Source organism: Pipra filicauda, unplaced genomic scaffold, assembly GCF_003945595.2.
Source record: "Pipra filicauda isolate LSUMZ 115617 unplaced genomic scaffold, ASM394559v2 scaffold1_size10287979_pilon, whole genome shotgun sequence".
Taxonomy (NCBI): Eukaryota; Metazoa; Chordata; class Aves; order Passeriformes; family Pipridae; genus Pipra; species Pipra filicauda.
The window spans coordinates 3,056,544-3,067,665 of record NW_024104310.1 but is presented as its reverse complement, the minus strand read 5'-3'; the positions used below and the strand labels follow the sequence as shown (position 1 = coordinate 3,067,665).

The 11,122-nt window shown below is 36.2% G+C and overlaps 1 protein-coding gene across 4 annotated transcripts in view; it reads left to right on the top strand.

Moving 5' to 3' along the window:
• The window catches only part of ZEB1 (zinc finger E-box binding homeobox 1), a 122,055-nt gene extending 116,653 nt beyond the window's left edge, over window positions 1-5,402 (top strand). For all 4 annotated transcript variants that reach the window (XM_027717305.2, XM_039380637.1, XM_039380638.1 and 1 more), the window contains 2 exons: window positions 658-838; window positions 2,927-5,402. In XM_027717305.2, the coding sequence (XP_027573106.1) occupies window positions 658-838; window positions 2,927-3,468 (723 nt within the window). In that variant the 3' untranslated portion in view covers window positions 3,469-5,402. The remainder of the gene's footprint in view (window positions 1-657; window positions 839-2,926) is intronic.
• Window positions 5,403-11,122: the final 5,720 nt, after the last annotated feature.

Genomic DNA, 11,122 nt, shown 5'->3' with positions numbered 1-11,122 from the left:
TTTTATATTCAGATTTGATAACATATGCTAAAATCTGTGTGTAGTGGTACTGCTGATGTCACTAGAAAATATTGAAATGCTTAGAAATAGACAACAATTATAGTATTTTTAAAACTATTTACTAATAAAGCATTCGAAGTCCCCAAGTTGTGGGTTAAGTAGTATTTGTGGTAGTTTCATGAGGAAGAGGATAGTCAAATATGCAAATTCGAATGGTAACTTAAGCACCTATTTGTGAAAACTTCAGTAAAAACGTACAGTCTTGATAAAATCTGTGAGACAGCAAAAGGTGGGTGACCAACATTAGCTGAAAAATGCAATTAGATGATAAATTTGCTCTTCCAGCTTACTGAGGTACTTCATAGGTCTGTAATCTTTTCTTCCATCCTAACAATGCATTTATTTTATCGATGCTAAAATATTATGTGCCAGTGCAGCTTAGACCTGGCCAACAGTCAGATTTGCATGTGATTAAAACCAGTCCCATTGAGAATTCTGTATTTGTAAGGTGGCAGGGACTTCAAAGCCGTCCATTTTGACTATGGAAGTCTAAACAATTTTGTTTGGCTATTTATGAACTTGAATAACAGTGCAGCTTCAGTTTACATGAGTTATTGTTTTTCATTGAACGCAACCTTTTTTGTAATTTTTCTGAAGGATGAAAGGCAAGACACTAGCTCAGAAGGAGTATCCAATGTAGAAGATCAAAATGATTCTGATTCAACACCCCCAAAGAAAAAAATGAGAAAGACAGAAAATGGGATGTATGCATGTGATTTATGTGACAAAATATTCCAGAAGAGCAGCTCATTATTGAGACATAAGTATGAACACACAGGTATGTACTAGGAAAAGATGTTTCCGATCATTATTTTTGTGTAACTGATAATCTCAATTATAATCCAGTTTTCAGACACTGTAAGGAAGTGTATTAGTCCTTCTTATTGCTTGTGATCAGCTTTGTTTAGAAACGCATGTTTTGTGTATTTTTTTGACAGAACAGCAATTCTTTCTTTCTTTAAATTTGTAAGACCTAAATCCTAAATAGAAAAAGGGGAAGTTTTGCATCTGGCTTATGAATAATCAACTTCAAGCCGCAACCTGTAATTGAGGAAGTATTACTTCTAATTTACCTTGCCTGGTAATAAGTTAAGAAAAATTAAAAATTAAAAATTTGAATTAGGAAAAAAGGATCGTGTATGTACATGAAAGGCAGTGTGTCTATCTGGCAAGAAGGATTTTCAAACTGAGCCACATTTGTAATGATCTGAAGTTAATAGCTTCAGCTATTCATTGGACATAGAATCTAACCCCTAAAGAACACCCTTTTCACTTTGATTTTTATTTTTAATTTTTCATAGTTGTTCCTTTTGGCTCCAGTTCTGGTAACTTTAGGATTTTATTAGTAACTCTTGCTCTCTTATTTCTTCTGTGATGTCTTAAAATAAAAATTCTTTTTTTTACTGGTTAGGTGCCAAATATATATTGGATTTTGTATTATATATTTCTTTCCTGCTGGCTCTATATTTCCTCTTTCCCCACATCCAGAAAATAAACTCTTTGGAACTTTTGGATACTCTCTTCATGGTGCTCTGCTTTCTTGGCTTGCAGAGTAACTGAATTATTATATTATATTATATTAATTATATTTCTACATATTATTGTTTTATTGTCATCTCACATATAGAATTAAAAAGATAACAAATTCTCTTTTTTCTTTACTACTTGATCAAGTTTCTCAAGTTGTATTCATTAGGCATATCTAATTTCACGCCTTTCCTGTCCTGAGACTCTTTTAACTCCTCCTTTTCCTAACACAATTGTTCTTTCCACTCCAGTTTTAATAATGAAATGTTCAAATCATAGAATCATTTAGGTTGGAAAAGACCTTTAAGATCATTGACTCCAACCATTAACCCAGCACTGCCCAGCCCACCACTAAACCATATCCCAAAAGTGTCACATCTTACATGTCTTTTAAATCCCTCCAGGGATTGTGACTCAACCACTTCCCTGTTCAGCCTCTTCCAATGCTTGATAACCCTGTCGGTGAATGAATTTTTCTTAATATCCAATGTAAACCTCCCCAGGCACAACTCGAGGCCATTTCCTCTTGTCCCATCACTTGTTATTTTGGAAGAGAGACCAACGCCCACCTCGCTGCTCAATGGATGTGCTGATCATCTCTATTGTGTGACCAAAAAGCTGCTGTCTCATTGTCTTCAACTTTTATGTCTGGGCTACGACTCTGAACTTGTTTTGTGTAACAACTTTGGATGCTGAAATCAAAATAACATTACTAGGCTCCTGATAGGTTTATGAGACTGTAAAAACAAGACAAAGTAGAAAGCTGGAAAACAGAGCAGAAAATGAACTGAGTGAAACAAAGCAGATTTTTCTTGTCAATACGGGTGTAGTCAGCAAGTTTTGTAGATAAAGCATTTACCTGTGTCAACCTAGATTTTAGAATGATTTTTCTTTTACCTGTCACATGGAAGAAGGAGTTGGTACACAAAAACCAACATAAAAGCTTGATTGATTTCAAATTACCATCAATATAGAAAAGTTAAAATGGTTTTGAGTTGAAGTAGTTTACTGCAAGAAAAATGTTTCCTTTTCTAATTTGTATTTGCACTTTTTTGTGCTAAAAGTTATATCCAAGAATCTGTTTGTCCTTCTATGATCAGATTTCCTGAAAAAACTTACAAATTACCCTTGTAATTGTGACAATGTAACCTTGCACCCTCCTCCTTTGGGCTCAGGTGGGAAACTCAGGCTGATAATGTGTAGAGTAGAACATCTTGTTAAGTAAAGTTTAATCATTGTTGCTAACACATTCACCACCAGTATTTTACAATGAAAACAACAGGGTAAATTTTTAGAACTTCAGCTACAAGGTGCCCATTGTTTGTGCTTTATTTTGTAGGTAAAAGACCTCACGAGTGTGGAATCTGTACAAAAGCATTTAAACACAAACACCATTTGATTGAACACATGCGACTGCATTCTGGGGAAAAACCCTACCAATGTGACAAATGTGGAAAGCGGTTTTCACACTCGGGGTCTTACTCTCAGCACATGAATCATCGCTACTCCTATTGCAAACGAGAGACAGAGGAGCGTGACAGCACGGAACAGGAGGAGACGGGCCAGGAGGTCCTGAGTAGTGAGCATGTGGTTGTCAGGGCATCTCCCTCGCAGATCGACTCGGATGAGAGAGAGAGTCTAACCAGGGAAGAAGAGGAATACAGTGAAAAAGAGGAAGAGGAGGAAGAAGAAAAAGATATAGAAGGACTTCAGGAAGAAAAAGAATGTAGGGAACTACAAGAAGTACAGGAAGAAGAAGTAGAAGAGGAAGAAGGGAAAACTGAAGGTAACAAGAACGATGAAGCTGTAAATCAAGCAAGCAATGCAGAACCAGAAGTTATACAAAATAATGGGCAGGTGTCAGAAGAAAATAATGAATAAAGCTTAAATGCTAGGTTTTTTTCTATACGGAAAGAAAATGGTAATGAAGTTCGTTCTATATTATACATGCTTTTCATGGAAACACAGTAGCCTGCATACTGTGATTTCTGTTCACTACTGTGTAAAAAAATATATATATAAAAAAAAATGAAAAGAAAAAAAAAAGAAATCCAGGTGTGCCTGAACCTCAAACTTAGTAATTTTTCACACAGTTTTCAAAGTTAGGAACAAGTTTATAACATGAAGCAGATTAGAAAAATACAGTGACTCTGGAAGCAAAGATTTAACAGGTTGTAGGAAACCTGATTTATAGACAAGCATCTGGCATTGTTTGTTTTATCAGTATTAATTTTCATTCTTAAGTTGATTAATTTTTAAACTGTACAATTGGGAGAGATTTATATGATTTTTTTTTTTTATGGTAAAACATTTCCTACATCCGCTTCAGTATTTTCTTATGTTTTAAAATGTGAGAACTTCTGCACTACAAAATTCCCTTTTGCAGAGACCTGTAATGCAGTTGCAAACAGTGCTTGGCTACCTTTGTAAATTCAACCTAGAAGGTAGCAGTTTATGACATTAGATGTTGTAGTAGAGCATATTATCATTTAAAGTGTATTGTTAGCCTTAAGAAAGCAGATGATAGAAGAACTGAAGTTTCTTACTCATGTGGTTAAAAATGTAGTTGAGAAGATTGTCGTTGAGTTCGGATTGCAGGGACTAACAGTGTTAATACTGGTAAGGACAGGAAAGTCGTCAAAAACAGTGTTTGTAATTGTGTTTTGAGTATGTAGTAACAATATGAAGGATATGATATGAAGCTTTGTATCTCCTTTGGCCTTATGCAAGACCTGTGTGCTGTAAGTGCCATTTATCAGTATTACGAAGGCTCTAAGCAGCCTTTATCCAATGTGTGGCCTACAATAACTAGCATTTGTTGATTTGTATCAAACTTCTAAACTATACATGGGGAAAAAAACACTCAGCCATCAGAGAAGTAAGAACACTGGTATATTTCATTATTTAATTATTTGGTGGTATTTTGGGTTAATACCTGACTTGCAGAATTTCTCTACAATAATTACAAGGGAAATTTTCTAATCTGCTTTATTGCTTTATTGGTTTACTTTAATTTCAGACACATACATGACATGTTATCTGGCTCATAAGTATTTTCAAATGTTAGTTATTATGGACCCCATTTATTAACAATGTTAGCTGATTTTTACCTATCAGTATTATTTTATTTCTTTTAGTTTATAGATCTGTGCAACATTTTGTACTGTATGTCTTCAAACCTGGCAGTATTAATACCCTTCTTACTGACATATGTACCTTTTTAGTTTTAGAAAACTTTTATATTTATGTGTCTTATTTTTATATTTCTTTATTTATTACACAGTGTAGTGTATAATACTGTAGTTTGTATTAATACAATAATATATTTTAGTATGAAAATTTGGAAAGTTGATAAGATTTAAAGTAGAGATGCAATCGGTTCTCTTGCATTGAGATTTGATTTAACAGTGTTATGTTAACATTTATACTTGCCTTGGACTGTAGAACAGATGAATTAAAATGGGAATGTATTAATTTTACAATTGCAATTAATTCATTTTACCTTTACCCAGTTTTTAATATAAAGCTCTTAAATTTTGAAATTCACTGTGTGACTAATAGCATGATGCTCTGCAGTTTTCTTAAGAGATTAGTCTAACCATAAAACTCTCATTTCCTTAGTAAGCCAAATTAGAATAATCTTATAAACAGTGTTGGGAACAATGTTTAACATTTTCGTGCCAATTTGTTCCTGTATTCATGTATGTATGTTACAAATCTGAAACTTCATTTTTAAGTTCCTTGTTACATCATGGTCATTTTCTAGTTTTTTACCAGACTCCCCATCTCACAATAAAATGCGTCAACAAGTCTGACTTACTGTCATTATTCTGGTAATTTAGAAAATGGGTTTAAATTATTTCTATGAGATGCTACTCAGACACAGTTCCTGCTTCAGTGTCGATACTCAGTTTCAGTTGTACATAAGGAGCACGGAAGTGAAAGAAAGGTTGGACTGTGTGCAGGCACAGGGATTGCTACATTAGTTTATTGATTTACCAGCGTTAGGAGAACAACTGAGTTTTCAAAACCAACCGTGTGGTTTTGTGATTTATTTTTTCTTGCTGTATCTGTCTAATATACAGTTTAATGCTCTCTTTCAATAAGACTGCTTTTAAATGAGGTAAGTCTATGCCTGTTTTCTCGACTTAGCAATAAGCTAGTTGTCCATGACAAGGTTAATGTATATATTGCTGTTGAACTTTCCAAAGAAATAGTGACAACGTTACAGATATAGAATTTCAGCAATGTAAGTATAAAGCCTTGAAAGTTGTATTACATATGCATGTTTACAGTGCTTTGGAGTTTAAGCGAAGTTTACAGATTGGTCTTTAAGCCAAGTTCTGTTCTTTAATGATCTCTAAAATTCAATCTCAGTTGCTAATTTGGGGGTTATTTTATATGAACATCATGTAAGGTTTTCTTATATTTACATACTTAAATGTTGGATAATTCTCAATCTTTTCATCTCAGCATTAATACATAGGAAGGATCTACCCCATATATTAATCGTTTTACTTTGTCTGCATTTTGCTGTACAGTATTCCAATATTGCACTTCTAAGTGGAGTAAGCTCCAACTCAGTAGTATCATTGAGGTAAATAAGAGAAAGCAGTTTTAAAAAATATAACCATTTATATTGCATCAATAACATTGCCTTGTAATTATTATCATAACAGAGTTAATCAGGTGGTTCAGAATTTCTCACAGGTAAAACTGTCTCTGCTCTGTTCTAGGTAATGAAATGCACTTTTTTGCAACTATTTGAAGATTTTCCCTATTTTTCATATTCCAAGATGTCTATGGTAATAAACCCAGTGAGACATTTGTTGAAATGGGAAAATTTTGCTGGCTTTAGTATTAGAACAAAGAATTTTAATAAACCCAAGGTTACTCACGTAAGTGACAGCTGAATGTGAAAGGCCAGTAACTTGGATAGAGAATAAAGTCCAAGCAATTTTGCTTCAAGAAATGTCATTGGTTTGGGGGAGGAAATTTATATTAATTACTTAGACTATGAAACCATTATTAACATTTTTATCTTCAAGATGGATCTGTGTATTGAATTTGCTATCTGTTAAGCTCAGAGATGTCTCTGGTGTTTGTGACCTTATAACATCATTTATTATCCATTTGACAAATGCAAAAACTCTGATGTATCTTCATTTAGCTGAGTAAACTCATCTGGAACCCAGAGGTGCTTAGGAGACACAGGCTCTGCTCCCAGCCCTGTCAGTGAGGTGCCTGCAGTGCAGATACCCAGTGGTGTAGAGATGGCCAGGCAGCTGTGAAGGAGTCCAAACTCCAGGGCACCAGCAGTCCAGCTGCTGCCACATGGACCTTCTCTAAATTAATGGCAAAGCAGTTTAAAGGTAACAGCAATATTCAACAATGCTAGATACATGAGCTTAAATGAATTGTTTTGAATTACAAATAATCAAATAAATTAATATATACTAAAAAAAGAAATGAGGCAGTTTTGTTACTGTGGATAATCTCAGAGTGACAGTGTATTTCAATAACTATCCTAAATTTTAGTAGAAAAATAATGCACCATGGCATATCATCCCAGAACATAACATAGTTACCCTGAAAGGCGCTGTTGTTCAGACTGAGTAAAATGTGCTTAAACTGGCAACAAATTTTGCGTTCACACTCTTGAGTAAAATTATTCTAACACGATTATTGCCAGTAAACCCAAAGTCACTGTCTGTACAAGCAGCACTTTACCAATGTTTGTGCTGGCAGAGTGTACCTGGTGCCTGGAATGGTGGTGGCCACCAGACCGAGCGGCAATTTGAAAGCTAAGCCATTTACAAGAGAGAAAATGTGACACTACTAAAAACACAGTTTTTGCCACAGCAAAATGCTACACTGGGGCTTTTATCATCAAAGCAATGAAAGATCAGGAGTTCACACTCCAAACCAACAAAGAAGTCTATAATAGAGAAATGAAAATACTTTCTAGAAGACCATTAGAGGTAAAGATAATGATTTGAGGATGAGAAAAGTTCATTTTGGTCCTGGAGGCTGTAGTGAAGATAGGTGATGGCTTTTGAGCAGAGCAAGACAGAGGAAAAAGCTTAATCTGCACTGTCCTGAGCACTTTTTCAAAGTGTGTTCTTTTTAGTCTGTGCACAATTCTCTGCTTGGATAGAGGCTTTGTTGAGTGTTTTGCAGTTCACTTTCTAGTACTTCAGCAAAAAAGTGCTTTTTTTCTCTTTCCTTTGCAGAATATTTTGTTTAATTGTCCCTACAATAATCTCTAAATTTCATAGTGGAAATTCAATATTAGAGTATATTTCAAGTCTGTACTTTGTCATTTATTGCTCATGTTTTTCTTGGACAGTTGTTCTAACGATATTTGCACAGTCTAATTATCACCAAAAAAATGACAAAGGAGTGTGATGATCAAATTAACTCTTAAAAATGATCAAATATTTACAACTTTTGTTGCTCTTTCATGACCCCTGGTCACTAATCTGTCACACAGTCAGATTTATGTATTATGCCTATCATACACATTGTATATATGTTGTCCCTAGGGGAAAGAATATATTTCATTGCTTCACAAAAAATAATCTGGTGGGGGTTTTTTAACTATATTTAGAATATATACAGATAGTTGGGATTAAACATGAAATGTGCTGGTGTCAGGAGCACTTTTGTGGCAGAGCTTTTCCTAGTAGCTTGCCAAATGTGAAAGTCATTTAGTATTAATCTGCAACTAGGTAAAGTTCTCCAAGGCCTTACCTCTACGCTAGCAGATCCCCCAAAGATCTTTAAAAATTGTGAGGACAGGGCGAAGTGATCTTTAGAATAAATATATTGAGAATGCCATTTTGGTCTTTCCTTTGGTTTTCTGGTGAGTCTCAAGTTCTGTGATTCTGCTTTTAGAGTTTAACATTTCTGTATTGGAGACTGTCTTTGGGTTTTGCTCATCTTCGTGTAAACTAGGGTTTGTGTAATAATCAGAAGATTTGCATTGCATGTTAATTCAGGAATTAAGGGGATAAATTATTAAACACAAAAACCCCTGAAACATGCCTACACTAACTTGGTATCATTCCTGCTGAGCTTCTGTTCCTGTTCTATTTGAAAACTTTGCTCGCTTTTAGCACACTGTGCTCCCAAAGAAAGGCCACAAGTCTGAGAGCACTTAGTGTGACTGAGTCCTGTTTCCATCTCTTGCTCTTCAGCTGCTCTCTCTTTAGGCCAAATTCTGCCGTGACTGGTGATGAATATCACCAGAACCCTTGAATTCTGTGAAACTTTATACATTTTTTATGACAGTTAAGCTATGGCAAAGGTATAGAGGGAGCATTTTACTCTTTCAGTGTCCAGAATCTGTTGAACCAAATTGTTCAAGAAATAAGTTAATTGGAAAATCATGCAAAAAATAACAACGGCTTCCAACAGCATTGAAAGGCCGTGTCACTGTACACAAAAGGGTGCTTGGAATTCTGCCTCCTCCTCAGTCAAAGCAATCCAATAATGGAAAAACATCTCTGTGGACAGTAGTCCTCAACTACTTCTGTCTGAGTGTAATGCTGTTGCTGGTCTCCTCCAAACCAGAAGCTGAGCAGCTGTTTGACTTGTACAGACTCTGTATGAGTCCTTGTGAGCAGTAAATGTTGGAGTGAAGAGGAGGACAGTTTAACCTTTCCAAGGGTCAGAGTTGGTTGTCCTACCAGCAGCACTTTTCCATGAGCTGCTGCTGCTTATACGGGCCAGGCAATGTTTGAAGTGGTCATGGTCACAACCCAGCCAGGGCAAATGATCTCAGCTGTGGTTGCAGAGGTAACAGGGGCTTCCATCAAGGCAGGCTGACTAAGTTGACCTCGAATGAGCTTTTTTTCCTGCATTTGGATGACTCCAAAGAATGCCTCTGGCAGGAGTCAGCAGCCATGCTTTGGAAGACCTGCTGTCCTGCATCACCCAAGCCCAGAGAAAAGCCACCCCTCACTCTGTAAATTACAAATTCTTGAGAGTAGGGACTTGTGTGTGCCTAAAAGATGACATTGTCTTAGAATCCTCTTTTCATCTTTTTAATCAGACTTCTTCTTATTGACATTCTGGTCTCTCAAACAATCTGTTGTGTCAAGTACTCTTAAAAGGTCCTGAAGCTCTAGTGAAAGGCACTCTATAAACCAAGGAAGAAGGAATTCTATCACTTGCACCTGTGATGAGTATTATCACCATTTTTGTATCTTTTCCAAACCTGATTATGAGTTTTCCTCTTAGGAGAATAAACACAAAACCAAAAAACAGATAGAAATAAATGCTGAATGATAGCATAACTTGCACAGGGTTATTCAGGCAGAGTTGGGAACAGAACTGAGGACTCTAACATGGGAAAGCCTTATGCCTTTAGCGGGCAGCTTGTTCTGAAGGATTATGGCAAGTGGAGCATTTCTGTGATTTTCAGCAGCACAGGGAAGTTCAGCCTTTAGCAGCTGCACTGCTTGGCAAACTTATCCTCTTACACTGCAGTCAGAGGGCAGTTCTTCAGCTCAACCAACAGTCTCAGACTTTGTATACAGTAAAAGTGTCTTGTTCAGGGCTTGCAGATGCTGAAAAAAGGGCCCATGGGACATTTGGCTAGGTGATCAGTTGCCACTAGCAATTTACTTCCAGAAATGTTTCCAGAAACCAGTGATATTTGTGCCTTGTTGCTCCCTGCACAGGCTGATGCTGGGATCACTGCTATAAGTGCTGAGGATGCTGTCAGTCTGCGAGGAGCTCAGGTTCTGCTGGTGGCTCTTATGGAAGGGAAAGAATAAAAGCTTTGCTGATTCTCTGTGGCTGCTGTTGGCACAATACATTATCTTGTTCCTTGTAGGGTTTTTTGTGAAGGCCACCTGTCAGGGACATGTTATTTGGGTCCCAGTGGAGGGTCCTTCTGCAGTCCTCAGGGGGGAGGAAAAAAGACCTCAGTGCAGTAAATTACATGTATGTTTATAACTGCCAATTGTTCCATCCTTCTTTCCAGAAATTGCTCAACTCATGATTACTTATGTCAATAAAACCATTGCAGGATCACCTTTTTCTCCTTTGCTATTAAAGTATTCTGATTTTTTTAACATTAAGGAAAATGGAAACTTAATTCCTGCTTTACTGTAGTTTATTATTTAGTTTATAACTGTTGCCTCACCATCTGTGTTTAAGAAGGACAGTACTGCATTGCTTACTCTCTGATGATGGAAATACATTCAGTTCACTGAAATGGGAATCTGTTCAGTTCATTGCATCTAAAACTAATCAAAAATAGGTGGAGAATCTAATACAAAGAATTGCAAATATTTCATAACCAGAACCCCAGCATGTGCTACTGCTTGTCCAACCAAGAGAGATAGGGAAGGTGATAATGGCTTCCATTAGTTCAGTTGCCCTCTTGTTAATGCTGTTATTTGAGAGGACAAAAGATAAAAGAAAAAAAACAAAGCATGAAAGAGGAAGTATGAATGTCTAATTAGTAATTTACTATTGCACTGCCTTTAAATAGGAGAGTTGAATTATGGTACAAACTACAGTG